Source organism: Ahaetulla prasina, chromosome 3, assembly GCF_028640845.1.
Source record: "Ahaetulla prasina isolate Xishuangbanna chromosome 3, ASM2864084v1, whole genome shotgun sequence".
NCBI lineage: Eukaryota > Metazoa > Chordata > Lepidosauria > Squamata > Colubridae > Ahaetulla > Ahaetulla prasina.
Genome location: NC_080541.1, coordinates 33,330,861 through 33,351,569, shown reverse-complemented (window position 1 = coordinate 33,351,569; position 20,709 = coordinate 33,330,861). Strand labels below are relative to the sequence as shown.

The window sequence follows — 20,709 nt, the reverse complement described above, 5'->3', positions numbered from 1 at the left end:
ATGCCAACATTTGAATGACATTAATCTGTACTTTATTTTTGTTACAATTTTTTAAAAGGATGATTTGATTGCTTTTGGTATGTACACTATTTAAATGTCTCAATCTTAACACTTGTCAAGAATTGGCAACCCAACCAAAATAATCTTTCTGGCAAGATGCCTATGTGCATACAGAGCATTCAGAGGGAAGAGCATCATGGTTGCCATGGTGCTGAGGCCAGCATATCTTGCACACTGCAAGCTAGGTTACAGGAGAAGTAGAGCTTCACTTGTATGTTCCTTGTTTTATCTCCCACTTTGCACTCAAGACAAGTGCAAAGAGGAAGAACCACACTTCACCCAAACAGATTTTGTCATATCCATCTATCTTTAAAATTGGAAATGATAATGATATATTAATACAGCTGGAATTGCTGATTTTCCTTGTAAGCAGCAATCACACTGAGAGAGAGGGGCCGGAGGGAGAGAGAGAGGTCATTTCTAACTCAATCTTGCAAAAAAATTCAGTACAAGTCTATATAAAGCAGAGTAGCAGTTTGCTTACGTTTTCTGCAAGTTAAGAGCAACTCAGGGAGGCTGCAATCATAAATCTGCACTCGGGAATGCATCTAAGCGGAGCCATAGTGGACTGCTTTACTGCTCCAACTATACTTTTCAAAGCTTTGTTGGCTGTTCAGAGAAAGGGAGAGGTTTGCTTGCATCCCGCTTTTGCTCTGAAAGCTCATAAACAGATTCTTCCCCCATATCCCCAACATACATCCCCGTTTAAGCTATGAAACCGTCCTGGTTTGCTCCAGGGCTAATTAAAGCCAAATGAGGTCGACATTAAGCCAACGTTTCTTAAAGCAGGGGTCTCCGACCTTGGCAACTTTAAGCCTGGAGGGCTTCAACTCCCAGAATGCCCCAGCCAGCTTTGCATTCTGGGAGTTGAAGTCCTCCAGGCTTAAAGTTGCCAAGGTTGGAGACCCCAACCTTGGTCTTAAAGGATGGTCCGAGGACCCTTGGGATCTCTAAGCCTCTCTCGGGTTTCCGTGAAAGCAAAAGCATTTGCTAGTTATTGAAACATTTGCAACAAGTACACTATTTTCATGAAAAAACATGAACACCGAATGTTTCATGTTGTTATTTTGACACGATCCGGTAAAATTAATATTCTAGGCGTGCATCCATTTTACGTTTTAATACGGTAAATATCGATAAACAAGCCATATAAACAAAATCTTTTTTTGAGGTCCTTCATGATTTTTAAAAGTGGGCATTATTGCCGACCGCAAAAAGTTTGCTCTCCCACAGCAACAGCAGCGAGACTCGCCGTGAAATGAAAATAAATCGAATATCGATCCACAACTTCAAACCGAACTTTACATTTCAGTCACTCCTGAATTTTTTCTTTCTAATAATGCAGACCGAAGTAGAACCAAAAGGAAAAAAAAAATCGACTAAAAGACGAGCTTGGCAGCGAAAGAGTGAAGGGCATGACAGCTACGGAGAAAAACGCGGGGATGCCCCCCTTCCCTAAGCGCCCGAAGCACGCGCTTGTTTTGCGTAATAGGTAATCCAATGTTGGCTTGCCCTTCCCACATAGGTTGCGCAATTTTTCTCAAAAAGTTGATCCTTAACCCAACGCTTCCAGCGACCGCGAGTTAAGAGCGGAGAGGAGCGGCCATCGCTCCCACAGCTCGCCAAAGCCGAGCCAAAGAATCGCTGCCAGTCAAATGGGGGAGGAGGGGGGGGGATGGATACCCTCCTTCGTAGCCGTTAAAAACGAAAAGCCCGCCCCCTCGCCTTTGGGGGTTAACCGCTATAGGCTGGGAGGCGGTTCTTTCCCTTCAGCGGCCAATCCGCTCCGTCCGTCGACTCTCCCAAGATGGCGTTGGCCCCGCCTCTTAGTTTCCTCCGGGCGAGCGAGCGGGCGGCTGCGGTCGAAGCTGGGACTCCTCCCCGCGCCGGGGAGGAGGCCGGTTTGGGTGTGTGCGCGCCTCAGCAGGCGGGGCGTCGGTAGCAGATTAGTCCCAGCGGCAGCGGCGGCGGAGGAAGAGGGAGAGCGGCCAGCCGCGGACCTGGGCAAGGCGCGCTTCGGTTTCTGAGTAAGCGGCGCATTTGGGCTGCAGGGGGTCGGGAGGTCGGCTGGGTAGCGAGTCGAATAATGGAAGAGGCTAATGGAAGGGGCGGCGGAGCGCAGGAAAGTTTCTCTCCCCATCGGAGGGGGATTCGCGGCCATGTTGGGGAAGGTACTCGCTGGGAGCCCGGGCAGCTTTGGTCGTGAGGGAACGAGAGCGGCAGGACGGGGTCCAATTCTTTCTCTGCCTCGCTTTCTTTCTTCCTTCCTTCCTTCCTTCCCTCCGGTTGCCTGTTGAGGAAAGGGGCCGTCGGTTGGGGCCGTCGAGCCGCGGGTGGAGGCCGCGGGGGACTTCAGGCATCCCCGGACCCCTCGCGTTGAAGCGGTTGGCGGCGCCTGACTTAGCTTTGGCTCGGGATGCCTAGCCGTAGGAGGGCGGCGGGGGAACCTGAGGGAGACTGGCCGGCTTTGGAGTGCTCTTTCTTTCCCCCTTCGTGACAGCGCCTTTCCCTCCGAAGTCCTCTTCCCTGGGGCTCCTCGCGCGACAAGCCCCCTCAGTTCTACAGTCAAGAGGATTTGTCGCTTCAAGGCGCTCTCAAAATGTCTCCATAAAGAGGGGTTGGGAGCGCCTCCTCAGCTCCCCCCGTTGCACCTTTGATTCCCGGATCGGCGTGTCGCCAGCTCCGCTTTCCTCCCGGTGAACCAGATAACGTCGTTTCCACCTCAGTTACCCACCCAATAATACGCCTTTCTCCGGATCGACGGACCGTCCTTCTTGATCCTTCGCTTTTTTCTTTTCTTTTCTGGAATCAAAAGTTTTCGTGAGCAACGTTTTTTGAGAGGAGAAAGTCGTCGAAAAGGCCCGTCTGCAAAAAGAAAAAGAAAAAGAAAAAGAAAATGGCAAGAAAAAGGACGCGTGTGTGTTGTTGTGTTGCGTTCCTTTCCTCGAGTTTCGTGATGGAGCGCGATTGTTTTGTATCGGGAAGCCGTGAACTTCCTGCGCCTGTCAACAGGTTTAGCTAGGCGTGGATTATTATTTCTCTTTGAAAAAAGTTAGATCTCTTGTGTTTAGACTTGTATTCTTTCTGCGAGTTGGGCCTAGCCCAGATAGTCTCAAATGCCGGTATTGAAAAAGATTTACTCTCTCCTTGGATGTGGAGAAAGAGCTAGTGCCAGTTTCTGTACTGATCCTGAAATAAAAATGCTGGTTTCCTTATCAGCCTTTAATTATATTGGAATTTCACTTCCTTGTTTATTTAGAAAACTCAGTTACTTAACTTCAAAAACATCACTTATGGTGAGGCAGAATTAATATTGATAAAATATGAGGTTACATCAGCCAACATACCCTGTTACATTATCAGTGAAACTGTTCTAGTTGGGTTCATTTAACACACTGATTTACAATATAATTGAGTGCATTCATATAATTGTGCTTTATTCAGGGCGGCAAATCATTTTTTAAAATAAATAAACAAACTTGTTTTTCTTAAGATAACCCCACCTTTAAGATGCAGTTATCTAGAAGCAGTTTTAAAAGATGCTTAAATAGCATCTACTGATGAACATAGTTCATTCAAATGGTTTACTTCTTTATTTTACAGTTTTCAGGCTTTCTGTAGGGTTGCTTTTTGTTAACAGATTTCTATATTTGTAAAAACAGTTGTTCATAAAAATGAACTCTTAATGTTTTACTTGCTGCTCTGATTTTAATGCTTTAAATTGATAAATGTTTTCATCAAATGTTTTTGTATGTACAGATTATCTTCCATTCTTATTTAAGTACCAGTATTTCATTTTTAGAAAATTGCCCTCATTTCTTTTATTCAATAGGACAAGAATTGTTGTTAAAATGAATGTGAAATTGAGTAAGCCTTTCAAAGGGGAAATTCTTAACATTTTTTTTGCCTACAGTATATATTTTTTGTACTTCTGCAAATCTTGGATCTTCACCAAGCCTTTTCATGTGGATGTTTTGGCTACAAAAGCATTTCATCTATGCATAAAAAATAGAAAAAAATGACATAAGATTAACATAGGTAAATGGGCACATTCTTGTTCCAGCAGTTTGCAGCATGACATTTAATTAAAGGCAAATAAAATGTCATGAATCACTGCAGTGATTTATGTTTAGTTTTATTTCCTTTTAAAATGATACTGCTGACATCTGCATTTTTTACAAATGCATATGTGGATATAAATTTGAGTTTTATCCATCACATGATTATTCTTGCAGCTTGTAGTGAAAGCTTCTCTGTTTTATATATAAACTAGATAGGTAGCTTACAAATTATAAGTTGCATTCTAAAATAAACAAATAATGAAACTACTATTATCTAATTATTGCAATAGTATAGACTTTGAGATATCATATATTTCATTTCTATGACTGGGTTTTTTTTACCTGAAATATAGGTGCATAGTTTGGCTTTGTTGTATAGGCAGTCCTTGATTTACAATGGTTTGTTTAGTGACCATTCAAAGTTACAATGGCACTTAAAAAAAGGGATTTATGACTGTTTTTCACAGTTATGGTATTCACAGCATCCCCATGATCATTTGTTCAAAATTCATATTTATGACTGTTGCTGTGTTCCAAGGTCACATGATTCCCTTTTTTGATCTTCTGATCACCAAAGTCAATGGGGGAAGCCAGATTCATTTAACAACCGGGTTATTAATTTATGAATTGCAATGACTCACTTAACAATGGTGGCAAGAGAGATCGTAAAATGGGGTAAAGTTCACTTAACAAATGTCTCACTTAACAACAGAAATTTTGGGCTCAATTGTAAGTCAAGGACTACCTGTATTGCTGCAGATTTTTAGAAATCAGTTTAGTAGTTTCAAATTCACATGCAGAAAGAGAATTGTTAGGACTTTTTTATCTGCCCAAATATTAGCAGACTTTTGGTAGATCAGTAGTGTACTTGTTGATAGCTTTTGCTGATTCCTATTGAGTAACATCTGTATTTACTGTATGATCATGTGACTTTACTAGTGTGTCTTTATATTCTGAACTAGCCTAGTAACACCATAAGTTTAAGAATGTGGTCCACAATCGAATTCAGAGGTTTAAAATTGATCAGACTTTACTATTTCATCCAAATTGGACTACTGTGAATAAGAAAAGATCTTAAAAGATCTTACTGTTTTAGGGTCTTGTGAGGGTTTTTTTTTGCCTTGGTAATTGTAGTTTCCTGATTACAGTAATGGTTAATTGAAAACTTCCTATGCATTGCAAAGACTTAAATTTCCATGCCATAAATCAGTGGCAAAACTTGTTTTGTATATTTGATTATGAATTTTGATAGGGCAATTTTTGAAAGGGAGTAAATAGAGCCGTAATGTCCCAAAAGTTCTTTCGTGCTGTTAAGGAAAATGGATGCTTCTCTTTCTCTTTTTATTTACTCATATGATTTATATTTTTTGAATTGATTTCTGGATAATTCCAATGTAGACTTGAACATACATTCATATGTACCCTGTTTCCCCCAAAATAAGACATCCCCTGATAATAAACCCAATTGGGCTTTTGAGCGCATGGCAATAAGGGGATCAAAAAAATATAAAACGGGGTCTTATTTTGGAGAAACACGGTACCTTTTAGACCTTTTGTTTAATTTTGCCATTGAAATCATTTTCCAAAATTCTAATGATTTCAGCATAGTTAAAATATTAAATTTGCCTTCATTCATAAAATAATCTTTCAGGTCAGCTTCAGATTTTACTGCTTTCTGTAACCTGTCAGACTCATAATGGTATATTCTAACATAATACTGAATGATTTAACCTGGATATCGGCTTTTAGTTGTAAGGTAATTCTTGAACTTATTGGTTAGTTTAACTTCTAAATGCTCTTATGTGCTATTTAAAACAAATTAAGAGCTATCCAGGTCATTTAGTTATGTCTTTTATAGAAACAAGGTGTGACCACAAAGTGATCACTAAATAATGGAGAGGTTCCTTGACTCAGGCTATATGATACCTACTCATCAAGGGAAGAAGAGTAACATTATAGCGCTCAGGCTGAAACCATGGCCCAATTTTTAGAGTTCCTTGCTATTAACCCCATTCCCCACTTTTTATCTTCTCTGAAGGATTCTGGAATACTTGAAAATTTGAAAATATTATATTTTATCTCAATTTTCATCGGAGAAATTTGGGGGAGAGCTCCGACTCCAAGCTACAGAGGAAAGGAATGAGAAAATCTGAGTCATATAGTGACAAGAGAAGAAAGGCTAGGCAGTATTGACAAATTGAATACCTACTTCATTGATAAATAGAACATCAACAAATCATCAGACCTGATGGCATTCAGCCAAAGGTTATTAAGGAGCTTAAATCTGTTGTTGTGGATCTCCTAACTATAATATACCACTTCTCTACTTATCATCTGTATTTGAGCACTGAAAGATGATTAATGTACCTTCAGTTTTTAAGAAGGGCTTATAGGAAGATTCAGGAAGTATCAGCATGTGTGCCAAGGAAAATGGTAGAAACCCCTATTAAAGATAAAATTACCAAACATTTGGAGACATAGGCCTTCCTCAAAAATACCCAAAATTGCTACATCAATGGAATGTCTTCTCTAACAAATCTACTTGGTTTCTGAAGAAATAAATAAATATGGTTAACAGCAAGCCAGTGCATATCATCTACTTAGGTTTCCTTCATCAAAGACTTTTTGGTGGGCTTAATAACCATGGAATAAAAGAATAGGTCTTGTGAATAAACAACTAGCTAAAAAATAAAAATAGGAATAAATAGACATTTCTTAGAATGGAGGACTGTCATTCCCCCACTGTTCTTCCCTAGGATAAATGCTTATTAATGTACCATATTTATAAATCCTCTGGAATCAAGTATGACTAGATGGAATAAGCAAGTTTGCTGATGACACTAAATTGTCTACAATGATACAAACAAAAATGGAGTGCAAACAGCTTCAAAGGAATCTCTGTGATTAGGGGAATGGATGTCAAAGTGACAAGTGTCCTTTAGTGTGCACAACTGTAAATTGATGCCAGAATTATTCATACAAACTAATGGGATTAGAGCTAGGAGTAATAAATGAGGAAAGAGGTCTTGGACTAATGGTGAAAAGTGTTCATCTGCTGTAAAAAGACCATGTTTGGATAATAAACTGTATTGAATATAGAGAATGCAAATATGATAATGCCTTTATAAGAATTGGTGGAGCTGGAGCAGTTGCATCTGGAAATGCGCAGTTCTGGTTGGATAATATGTAATTAGACTTTGGAATTTGCTGCTATGAGATATACTAGTCAGTAGCCTAGCTGGCTTTAAAGAAAAAAAAGGTTGAAAGCTTGGCAATCAGTGGCTATTAGAGCCACCTTGAATTGCAAGAGGGGTGGCATATAAATTTAAGATATAAATAAATTAACCTTAACGGTGGTGACTGCTGTTGAAAGCTATCTGTTGTGGGAGACTAAAGGACTTCATTGTGCAACTGATTGGTCATTGTGAGAATAGACTGCTGGAGTAAAGGAACCACGGGAATAATCTAGCTGATTTAACAGGCCACTTTGGCTGGCCTAATATATAGGTTCTTCCAAAAACTGGAGATTGTGGGCTTCTCCAGCTAGAGTTGTAGAAAACCTGTAACAGAATACCATATCCCTCTTCTTCCATCTTGCTTTGTTCAATCTTAATCTTTGCCTGGAGAATCCATGTATGATAGATAATTGATTCAAGCAGATGAAAACATGTCTAATCAAGATTTGTCCATTTGGAAAAACAATAAAATTTAATTTAAAATAAGATTTTAGTCTGTCACTTTATTTTTCACTGTAATGAGCAACTGGAACCCTTGTTTTGATTGGCATTGTGGGATTGATTTTTTGTTTTGCATTTATACAGTTTATAGGCCATGCAACTCCCAATTACAAATAATTAAAAACAAAAAGTACAAAACAAAAGAATCATGAATGGCCCCAGAAACACTAAGGTCCATCCAACTTTCCCTCTGCCCCAAAGTCTGGGAGAATTCCTAGATCTTTTATACATTGAATAGCTTCCTGGACATCATTGGGATAGGTTCAAAATTACAATGATGCTGAAAAGTAACTTATGGCCTGAGCCTGTATTTACAACCTTCACAGCATCCATCAGTGATGTAATTGCCATTGCAATCAGTATGTCTGTTCCTGTCCCTAACCTTTTTTTTTTCCCTTTACAAATCTAAATGGGAGGTTTGAAAGGACGGGTTATAATAGAGTAGGCAGGCACACAGTAGGGCCATGATGGCAAACCTATGGCATGCATGTCGGAAGTGGCACACAGAGCTATCTTTCTGGGCACGCAACCCATTGCCCGTTGCTCTTCTGGGGTCTGGCGCACCAGCCATCTGGTCTTTGCGCGCGCATGTGTGCCAGAAACCAAAAGACCAGGTGGCCGGTGTGCAGGCCGGAAACTGGAAGAGCAGCCGCCTGGCGCACACATGTACACTGGGCGGCTGCTCTTCTGGGTTTTGGCATGCACGCACACTCCCATTTTGGCACTCGGTGCTGAAAAGATTCACCAACATTGCGGTAGGGAGTACACATTGAAAGGGATGTGGTGGTATCAGCAGCTCTGAACATACTCAGGCAGTGAGTGCGAGCCACAAACACACTGTGCAAACAGCCCAGTATATTCCTCATTGTGTGCTTAACTTTTCCTCTTATAATCCATTCCTCTCCATTCTAGTTTAGTTTGCTTTATTGTCATTGCACCTTGTACAATGAAATTTAATGCCATCTTCAGTGTACAGTATAACTATAAAAATAAAACACAAACACACATCCTGCACATTCTATTCTCTCTGCTTTGTGAGGGAGAATATAAGAAAAAAATGGCTCAGGCAGTGGAGAGATTACGTATAGAAATAATTTGTTCCCCCTCCCCCTTGAGGGGAAGAAATTGGAGAGGAAAAGATTATAAGAGAGTAAGCAAGCCCACAATGGGGAATACATCAGACTGTTTGCATAGCCCATTCATCATTATATTCTTTTAGAATAGACTAGAATTTTTTATTGGCCAAGTGTGATTGGACACACAAGGAATTTGTCTTGGTGCATATGCTCTCAGTTTACATAAAAGAAAAGATACGTTCATCAAGAATTCTAAGGTACAACACTTAATGATAGTCATAGGGTACAAATAAGCAACCAGGAAATAATATCAATATAAATCGTAAGGATACAAGCAAGAAAGTTACAGTCATACAGTCATAAGTGGAAGGAGATGGGTGGTGGGAACAATGAGAAGATTAATAGTAGTGCAGATTTAGTAAATAGTTTGGCAGTGTTGAGGGAATTATTTGTTTAGCAGTGTGATAGCATTCGGGAAAAAACTGTTCCTGTGTCTAGTTGTTCTGGTGTGCAATGCTCTATAGCGTTGTTTTGAGGGTAGGAGTTGAAAAAGTTTATGTCAAGGATGTGAGGGGTTTGTAAATATTTTCACAGCTCTCTTTTTGACTTATGCAGTATACAGGTCCTCAATGGAAGGCATTTTGATGTTTATTAATAGATTGAGTTCCAGCAACTACATATAACAAAATATTTCATTTCCGTCACTATAGCTAAAGGGCACAGATATGGGACAGTAATATGAAAAATGGTTTAAATGAAACATTTAGAAAAATTATGAGAAAGGTAAGCAGAAGCTAAATATAGCTTATTTTTTATGGTTAATACTTAATTTCTTCATGTGAAGATAAAGCTAAACTCTGTCCGTATATAATACTAACCTGATTTCTTTGTATAGGTTTCCTAGAAAGTGTTTGAATTGATTTCAGTAATGATATTCATCTTTCAGCAAAACACTTACAATTTAAGTAAATTAAAATTAAGCAAATTAAATAAAGAATACTGTGCAATTTATTTATTTTATTGTGAATATTAGTGTAATTATGGATGATTCTGCCTTTGCTTATACAGATAGTCCTTGACTTACAATAGTTCATTTATTGACTGTTCAAAGATACATGACCGTTCAAAGTTACAATGGCACTAAAAAAAGTGACTTATGAACAATTTTCACATTTACAACCTTTGTAGCACTTCCATGGCCATGTGATCAAAATTCAGATGCTTGGCAACTGGTTCATGTTTATGATAGTTGCTGTGTCCCTGGGTCACATGATCACCTTTTGCAGCCTTTGTGATAAGTGAAGCCAATGGAAAAATCAGATTCACTTAATTACTGGCAAGAAAGGTTGTAAAATGGTGCAAAATTCATTTAACAAATGTCTGTTTTAGCCACAGAAATTTTGACCTCAATGGTGGTTGTAAGTTGAGGACAATCTGTATTACATCCATATAAGAGATCTGTTGAAAAACTACCCCATCAAATGTACTATATAAATGGCACAATACCGGCAACTGATTAATAGAAACAAAAAATGGAAAGTATGCACTTGCATGTGAAATATCCTTTCAAAGGCAATATGTTGAAGAGCTTGTATTGGACATCACTTTAGCTTGAAACTGGTGACTGATACTATGAAAAGATTAGTTATCACTTATACTTTTATAGTTTGTGTACTGTTTCTCTAATTAGAGAGTTGTTTTTGATGATCTTGTAGAAAATACTGTACGGATGTATCTGTTCCCTTTTCAGTGACTTTTTAAGCTTGTAGTGAGCTTCTGTAAGGAAATGAGAAATAATAGTTTCTAGACTTCTAAATGTGCTTCAGAATACAGCTGAATGCTAAGGACACGGTTATTTATTCTGTGACTTCTCTTTAGCAGAGTATTTTTGGTTTATATTTACTTTCATTTGCTTCATCTGCTTTTTTGGCTATTATACCCTGTCATGGTTCTTTTAAGTTTTACCTTTGTGAGAAATCTTGTCATGAAATTTTAGTACTATTAATGTGACACTGAGCAATCGCTCCCGTCATTTTTGCAGCTATCTATTTTATAATAACATTTTTTAAATAAAGGAAAATAGTGTATTGTAACTACTATTGGAAATATTTTATTTCAAAATGGCATAACATTTTACTTTTCACAAATTTGATTTGTGACCTGCTACATTGGAATTACAGAAAACATGATGTTATGGGAAGAGAGCTATAAATCCACATGATCAGGTACTTTTTTCCCCACTGCATATCTGGCATTTAAATTAGCAGTAATTAGATAATAATGAATATTGTATGCCTTCTTAAATAATTGAATTATGCACTGAACAATGGCTTACTGCTAAGCGGATTAATAGTTAATTGAAATGCACAGAAGTAATTTTAACATACTCGGTTCTATTTGCCTTGGTAGGCTTACTCTAATTTCATGTTATTGTATTTTTTTGTTCTTTTGCTGAGATGGTTTATTGGTAATCTTCTATATTTTCCACAAATTCACCATGATAGTGGGATTACTTTGAGGGAAAGATCATACATTGCAGTAGGTCATAATGTAATTTGTTTGGTTTTGATTTAATGTACAGCCTTATATAAGTCTGGTCATTATTGGTTGTAAACTGAACTATGGGCATCAGGGAACCAACTATTGTGGTTTATTCAACCTAATTAAAATCAATTATGGTTTAATGCACTGTGTGAAATTAGTTTAGTGACCAACTCATCAAGTATTGTTGTTGTTAGTTGCGAAGTCGTGTCCGACCCATCGCAACCCCATGGGCAACGTTCCTCCAGGCCTTCCTATCCTCTACCATCCTTTGGAGTCCATTTAAGCTCATGCCTACTGCTTCAGTGACTCCATCCAGCCACTTCATTCTCTGTTGTCCCATTCTTCTTTTGCCCTCAATCTTTCCCAGCATTAGGCTCTTCTCCAGTGATTCTTCCCTTCTCATTAGGTGGCCAAAGTATTTCAGTTTCATCTTCAGAGTCTGGCCTTCTAAAGAGCAGTCAGGATTGATCTCTTCTAGGACTGACTTGTTTGTTCACCTTGTAGTCCAAGGGACTCGCAGGAATCTTCTCCAGCACCAGAGTTCAAAGGCCTCAATTCTTTGGCGCTCAGCCTTTCTTATGGTCCAACTTTCACAGCCATACATTGCAACTGGGAAAACCATAGCCTTGACTATACGCACTTTTGTTGGCAGGGTGATGTTTCTGCTTTTTAGTACGCTGTCTAGATTTGCCATAGCTTTCCTCCCCAGGAGCAAGCGTCTTTTAATTTCTTGACTGCAGTCCCCATCTGCTGTGATCTTGGAGCCCAGGAAAATAAAATATGTCACTACATCCATTTCTTCCCCTTCTATCTGCCAGGAATTGAGAGGGCCGGATGCCACAATCTTAGTTTTCTTAATGTTGAGTTTCAAGCCAACTTTTGCACTCTCCTCCTTCACCCGCATCAAGTGGCTTTTTAGTTCCTTTTCGCTTTCTGCCATTAGAGTGGTATCATCTGCATATCTGATCAGTGAGTATTATAGTTAAGCAAATGTTTTCCTGGATTCCAAAACTTCCTGGAAGCAGGTGGTTGTCTGTGATTGTAGCATTCCATTAATGTAATTGTAGTTCAGCATCATTAAAACCCTATTATTACTATTACCTACTATTACAATTTAAAACCTTTCTGCACTCCACCTATATGTTTATCCATGCTAAAGTGGTGCCTTTTTTCTTGACAGGAGAAAAAAAGTGGCTCTATTTGTGAAATTCATTGTGATATAGTTAACAATAGGAATTTACTAGGTAACTGGAGCTTTGGACTGTGTCTCTCTTTTTGGATAAAAGCATTATTAAGGAACAGATACTTGGGTCATAACTCATTTATTTCCTTTGTTCATTCACAGTTCCACAAAAGATCATTTCAAACTGATAACCTTTAATTTAAAAATGGAAAGACTTGACTTAGTGAACTTGGAATTTTAAAATTCCACATTCTGGATTCAATCATAATTTATATTAGGCTGTTGTGAAATAAATAATTATATTCTTGGTATCTTTCATTTGCAATTTTCCTTTTTATCTTTTCTTTTTCTTTTTTCCCCATGAAATACTTAACAAAAATAAAAGTTTCTCCTCTTCATGTGCTATAAATTAAATCTTGTTCCTGAAGTTTATGTAGATCAATTCAGTTCTGAAATATTGAGCATAGTTGGATTTTGCAGATGTTTACCACTTAATTCAAATAAAGCTGCAAAACACTGCATTGTTTTGCATTACATTTGTAATTGAGAGAGGCAGCATATAAATTTAATAATAACATTCATTTATATTTAGGAAAAGAAGCCTATATATAAGAGAGCATCAAGTTTGATGCTTTTCATTTCTATGATGGGAAGCAGAACTGATTAGAGAATTGGAATGGACTTTTCAGATCCAGTCCAGACCAGTCCCTGCTCAGTGAAGGATGCAAGTGTAGCATTCTTGATATAATTATTACTGAATGAAGACATTAGATTAAAAGGAGACCAGTGCTGTAAAGTGTTAGTGGGTGTAGTTTGGGTTAGATGCGAAAGTCCAGAAATAGGGTACTGTATAAGTGGAAGATTAACTAGATTAGGGTCTAGTTAATCAGTATTTTTCAACCTTAGCAAATTTAAGATGTGTGGATTTCAATTTCCAGAATTTTCCAGGCAGCACTTTGGCTAGGATATTCTGGGGGTCAAAGTCCATATATTTTAAAGTTGTTGAAACACTCACTATATAGTACTGGGTTATTCAATGAAAATCAGAATGAACTTTTAAAATCAAAGTTAATACTGTTTATTGGTTCTGTGTTAAAACAGCAATCTCCAACTGCTATGTGGTGCTGCAAAAGGTCTATGAGCATGTCACATCAGTGAGCCACACTTAAATGACAGGAACTGTTGCATAGCTGCACAGCTAGAGCCCCATTGCCAAGACATCACCAGAGGTGGACTGCCTCTATTTCTTCTCTTAAGTCATAACAACCTGTGATGTCACAAGACTTCCAGTTTTGCAACCTGGAACCCCACTTATGAGATGTATATCTGCACAAGTGAACATCTTGACAATGTAATATAATCTGAAAAAGGTTGAAAAGCACTGTGTTAAAGTATAAGAATAAATATGAGATTGAACATGGGAATGTCATATGACTTTATAGGTATAGCTGAGGTCTGATGCAATTATTTTCACATCTGGAGTACAGTAGTTGAAGGATACAGATCATTCACATGAAAGAAAAATAGTAGAATTGGAAGTGGAATAATATGTTAAAATATTCACAACTACATCTTCAGTTTGAAGGTCCTAAACTGCTAGGGGTCCTGCAAGCAAAAAAACTCTCTTCACTTCCACTTTGTGTAAAAATGAATGAACTAAAAGAAAAAAAAAAGACTATAAGTTAGCCTCCTTTGTTGAAGTGAAGGGGGAGATTTAACAAAACACTTCTAGTTCTGCTTTTTTGATTAGGTTACTGAGGAGGAACAACGAATCTGTCAAGCTAATATTTCCCTTATGAAATCTGAAGCTTAGAAGCTTGGGGATGTGAGCCAAGAGTTCCCTCCAGTGAGAGAATAGAGTCATAACATTTAAAAACCAGAAAACAACCAGGTTTGTGAGTTCACCTCACTGCAACTAAGTTGATGCTGGAGAGTTGTTTTAATGGTAGGAACACAAGTACCTGGAGTTACTTTCTAACTGGTTTAAAATTCTCATATAGAAAATGCCTAAATAGAAGGATTAAATAAAAGCAAAATTTATTCTTAACTTATATGACCATTCACATATGTATAAGGAGATGTGACAGATCATTCAAAAAGGCACGAAGAAGGCACTAACACTGATGATGTCACCTAGTTTGGGGTAATGAAAAGTTTACAAGAAAACAAGCAAGCTCAGAGAGCACCAAGGATCTCCACATGAAGAAGTCATTTCTCTTGGGGAGAAACTCTGCAAATATAATCTCTTCAGAAAGTTTCTGACTTCTTTTTGCTACTTTTCTTCTTCAGAGGATGGAGAAAGGCACAAGAGTATCAGCATATGAGATCAACTCAATATGGAAGACTTAAAAAATGGGAATAATGAAATTTTGGGAGGAAATTGTAACCCTGGAATTCTTGATTTTGAGAAAGGTTGAATCTGAATGTAGAGATATATAGACATCAGAAAAGACTTTCTCAATCTTATACTGTTTAAATTAATAATTAATTATTAGTATTCAATTTCAAGAGGCTGCTGTAGTATATTGATTTTGCAGATACTATACTTCCATCTCCCAGGTCAGGTATTGTTACTATCAAGCATTTATTCTTTTGAGCCCCTTATGTTCATTTTAATTTATTAATTTATTATTTCTAAAAAAGCATATGTTCCCCTTCTTTTAATAGCTCCAATCATCTTTGAGTAACAGTCAAACTATATTTTAGATAACATAGTAGTTGCAAATGTATACTGAATGATAAGATTACTATCTGTGCCTTCTATTGCAGATACTATACTTCCATCTCCCAGGTCAGGTATTGTTACTATCAAGCATTTATTCTTTTGAGCCCCTTGTGTTCATTTTAATTTATTAATTTATTATTTCTAAAAAAGCATATGTTCCCCTTCTTTTAATAGCTCCAATCATCTTTGAGTAACAGTCAAACTATATTTTAGATAACATAGTAGTTGCAAATGTATACTGAATGATAAGATTACTATCTGTGCCTTCTAATATAAAAATAAGCATGTAGGGTAAAGTACATGTAAAAGTACAAACTGGAAAAAAGATTTCTATAGCTTCTTTTTTATTTCATCAGAATATGAGCTCCTCCTGAAATAATTGTAAATGCATATATTGATTGTAATTACCATTGGCTAGGAATTCTTACGTTGATCTATAAGCATAGTCATGTAGAGCCAGTTTGAGATAATGGTTTAGGCTAGAAGGCTTCATGCTAGAAACCAAAAAATTGTGAGTTATAGTCCTATCTTAAACATATATCAAGCTGAGTGTTCATGGACCAATCACTACAGTTCCCAGGTGTAAAAAGTTACCCGAAGGTGCAATGTTTAAGAATGTATATATATGATATACTACACTTTCTAGTTTCTGTGCTTTAAAAATATAAACATTCTTCCATATTGCTATTACATATATTTACGGTTTGCTTGTATAGTGGTACACAAATTGAGCTTGGTTTGGGGAAAGCTGAATAATTTTTTCCCCACACACAACATGCTAAAAATTATAGGGAACGTCAGTGTATGGTTAAAAGAAATAAGAGAAAAGGAGGAGCAAGAAAATTTTGGGAGTGACCAGCCACACAAAGGGAGGGGGAGAGGAGAGGAGAGGGCATACTAGTTAATACTAGTTGCCTCATAAGACTTGTCTGGAATTTGTTTCAAGTAAAATCTGGAACTTCCAGTGTGGCGTAGGTTTTGAATCTCACAATCTGTCTCGCTTATTTTATACACAATTGAAACAAACCACAAAGTTAATTTGAAAATTCAAACCACAGTTTTCAAGTAGCAATGTCCCCTATCAAATTCAATAGGGTTCTTCTGCATAAATATATTGCCAAGCCTACTGATAGACCAGACTCAGAAAAACAACTCCACAGGAAGACTACAACCATTTCTATTGAGATTGGCTATAATAACAAGATCTTGCAAGAGTGATAGTGCTGTACCTCTTCCTCCTCCTTATAGTTCAATGTATTAGGGAGGCAAGCGACTAAACTGCTTCTGATTGTTATCTTGTTTTTGAATTTTAAAAATGCTTCCCCCCTTTTTCCTGCACAACGCCCTTAAGGTCATTTTTTTTTTTTACCGGGAGTGGAAGATTGTCTCCCATTCTTGGTGTTTTCTGGGTTTTAGTTGATGGTCTAGAAATTCCCTCTTATTTTTGAAAATATCTTGTATATATTTAAATAAGGGCGGGGAAGCATTGTACGACAGCTATATATGTTATGTTTAATGTATATCTTTTGATTGAATAGCTGCAGTTCCTTAATAGTATTTATTCTTCTGTGTTGTAGGAACGTGGTGAAAGATGGTGGATCGCTTGGCAAACAGTGAAGCAAATACTAGGCGAATAAGCGTAGTGGAAAACTGTTTTGGAGCTGCTGGTCAGCCTCTGACCATTCCTGGCCGTGTCCTCATTGGTGAAGGAGTATTAACAAAGCTGTGTAGGAAGAAACCAAAAGCAAGGCAGTTTTTTTTATTCAATGATATCCTTGTATATGGTAACATTGTTATCCAGAAGAAGAAATATAACAAGCAACATATAATTCCTCTGGAAAACGTCACTATTGAGTCTATCCAAGATGAGGGGGATTTGCGGAATGGCTGGCTGATCAAAACTCCAACTAAATCTTTTGCAGTATATGCTGCTACTGCCACAGAAAAATCTGAATGGATGAACCACATCAATAAATGTGTTTCTGATTTGCTATCCAAAAGTGGGAAGACGCCCAGTAATGAGCATGCAGCTGTCTGGGTACCAGACTCAGAAGCCACTGTTTGCATGCGCTGCCAGAAAGCAAAATTTACCCCTGTGAATCGTCGACACCACTGTCGGAAATGTGGATTCGTTGTATGTGGACCCTGCTCTGAAAAGAGGTTCCTTATTCCCAGTCAGTCTTCCAAGCCTGTGCGAATCTGTGACTTTTGTTATGAATTCCTTTCCATGGGAGAGATGTCAACATGCCAGCCCACAAGATCAGACTCTTTCAGCCAATCACCAAAGCCTCCTTTAAATGACATATCAGATGATGATGATGATGATGACAGCAGTGATTAAATAATGGAAGAATTTAGTAATATAATGTTTTTATATTACAGTTGGTGTTTCAACTTGAGTTGTTGTATGAGAAACCTCTAATTCAAGTTCTCCTGAGAAATCTACCCTAGCCATTAAATTTGCCTGAAAAACCTTTGAATCATATGTGCCTCAGTATTCAAACCTCCAAAATATGTCATTACTCTTTCTGCAGGGATTGACTATTGCAAATACTTTCCAGCCAGGTATACTTGCTTTTTTTTCTACAAGTGAATTGGTCAGCTGTTCCCCTTTTCTAAACAGAAAGATAAGAAAATGTAGCACATTTTTTTTCTTTGCAGTTTGTACGAATAAGTATTCCATAGTATGAATTATTTTACTATTAGGATGGGGAAATTAAACCTGCATGAAACCAGTAATTTGGTTAGCAGATTGAAAAGGACATCTAACCAAACTTTGAAACTGATAGTTTACTTTTATTCTATATATTATAAATTCTGAAATGTTAGTAACTTTTTAAAAACAATGCAAAATGTTACACACCAAGCAGTGCCTTGTAATGACTGCACTGTTGCAGGAAAAAAACCAACAACCTTGCACCCTCTGGCATGCGGTCATCTAAGAAACAGTTGGTGCTATTAGGATTAATTGCTCTTGTATATTGGGATTTCAGTAATAAGGGTTGTGACTTCATCCCTAGAACTGAGGGCTGTCCAGCATCTCCTTGCACAAAGTGATTTTCATTAAGACGCAAGGTGAAGACAGATTTAGCACTATTGCGGAATGATTATTGTGAGTTGATCACAAGTATGGTGCTCCCACAAAATGAATAAAACAAATGGGGGCTTTTAAGAAATTAATCTTTCAGATGGATTTGATATCTAAACTACTTTCAAACTTGTATATTGTTAAATGTTTATAATTATCAGGTATGGTTAATTGAAAAGTTTTGTCTCATCATGTTATTTGCTGTAATGTTTTGATTTGATATTTAAATACTTAGATCATTCACTAACCTTTTTAAACTGTAGGATGTGGATTTAAAAATAAACTGTGTTCTAAAAGCACAAATTGGGAGAATGGGCTAGCTATTCATTTAAAAACAACATTTGTACACAGCTGACCTCAAGATGTAAATGAATTGCAGGTGATTTTATTTTAAATGTCTAAAACCAAGACCTGACAAATAGTATAAAAGGTGTTTCCAGTAAAATTTTTACTTTGTACAATATTCTTTCTATAATGGTGTCAATTTTAGAGAAATGTCAACTTAGCTACAAAGTTTTGTAAAATCCCACAACATATCTCTATTTTTATATAATAGTATGTTTAATTGTTTTACACAGAAGTTTCTTGATAGAATTGTGTGGGAATTCAATAGCACCCGAGAATTTATAAATAACATGCTGAATATTATTTGTGCAAAAATTATATTGTGCTTAATAAGTCACAGTTTCTGCACTGTTTTCTTTCTCTTCTGCCAGTTTGACTATATTTATTAAATAAACTATTAGATCTGCATCTGTGAACTTGTCTACCATTCTATTATCTGGTTGGATGAAGAGTATAATATTCAAATTGGGGTAAAAAGAAGCATATGAGGAATCTAGCTATAAAGTGATGAAGAGTGGGCTCAAATGACTTGCTTAGAATCTGTGGAATAGCTGTATTGATGATGAGAATTCAATAGGCTAGATTCCCAGTTGATACTCAAATGCCTAAAGAAATGTCTAAATCGGGAAGGGCCTTGCTTTAATGCTGGAAGTTCAGACTCATGCACATAATTTTTGAAACTCCGAGGTCTCCTCCAGTTTTCCTATTTGCTCCTTGAATCCCAAAATTCAACATTTGACGATACAAAATTTCAAAGCTTCATTTAATTATAGTAAAGGTAGTTTTAATAGAATGATTATTTCTAGCATACTATAAGATATACAACAGCTTCCTTCTGACAATAATTAACTTCAGGGAAGCTAGTCCTTATGCAGTTATGAGGAGATTGAAGGCTTCCTCTTTATGTTAACCAAAGTTTAGTGTATTGTCTGAACCCCATATTGTCTTTAATCCTATAGGCAAATCACATAAATTATAGAGTAAATTTGGACTGAGTTTAGATAACTTGACAAACAGAAATTAATTCTAAAATTGTTGAGGCTAAGATTAGGAGAGGAGACCATCTGGGGCTCACTGAGGCTTATTCTTATGGTAGACCATATACTTAAGTTATGTTTGATGAAGGTCTTGTCTTGTGTTTGGAATAAGCATTAAAGACAATTGCCCGTCTGTGCATTACTATTTCATAATACCATTGAGGCTTGGAAATGGATAGTTTGAAAGATGTCCTTCAATATGTGCTTCTTTATGAAGAAGCCAATGAAAACTTTTTGAATTGGCTGGATATACTTTATTTTTTCCTACTGATTAGCAAAATCTTCCCTTCTCCATAGCCCAGATGTGAACTGTAGGTTATTTGGATATAATTCAACTTTCTTAATGCTTATCTTATAATATTTCTGTATTCAGTATTGAATGTAATTTTTATATTTGCCCAGTTATCTTTATATGCTGCACGTATGCTTCAGCACTTTCATTTCTTTGGCCACAAGCTCCTCCTATCAGCTCCAAATCCAGATATTGCATTCAAATGAAATTTCTAAATGCTACAATTGATCCCTGATGCTGTTACCAATTGACAATGTAAAACAAGTAAATCGTAAGATTACGAGTGTGAAAGAAAGGTTACCAATTTTATGATTTTCCTCAAAATTTTATTTTGGAGAGTAAGTTATCTTGTGTGTTAAGTCAACTTTGCGAAAGGCTTAATAAATGATTTTGTAATTTTGTCAGACTGTGCTGTTTTCATTGTGTAAATCTGAGGGCAACTATCAATAATCAAAGGTTTTTTTTTTGCTTGCTCCTGGTGTATAAAAAGATGTTAAAAGTGCACCGTGAAAAAGATAAGAGTTAAACATTACTTACACATTTGAGAAATACATTCTAATA

The 20,709-nt window shown here is 37.1% G+C and overlaps 1 protein-coding gene across 2 annotated transcripts; it reads left to right on the top strand.

Moving 5' to 3' along the window:
- The first annotated feature begins 1,890 nt into the window (after window positions 1-1,890).
- On the top strand, window positions 1,891-20,552 carry PLEKHF2 (pleckstrin homology and FYVE domain containing 2). Of its 2 annotated transcripts, none has more exons than XM_058177126.1 (2): window positions 1,891-2,087; window positions 16,964-20,552. In XM_058177126.1, the coding sequence occupies exon 2, from the start codon at window positions 16,978-16,980 to the stop codon at window positions 17,725-17,727; it is 750 nt and encodes a 249-aa protein (XP_058033109.1). In that variant the 5' UTR covers window positions 1,891-2,087; window positions 16,964-16,977; the 3' UTR covers window positions 17,728-20,552. The 2 variants fall into 2 exon arrangements, with proteins under 2 accessions (XP_058033109.1, XP_058033111.1); XM_058177128.1 differs by lacking the exon at window positions 1,891-2,087 and adding an exon at window positions 11,143-11,159.
- The last annotated feature ends 157 nt before the right edge of the window (window positions 20,553-20,709 follow it).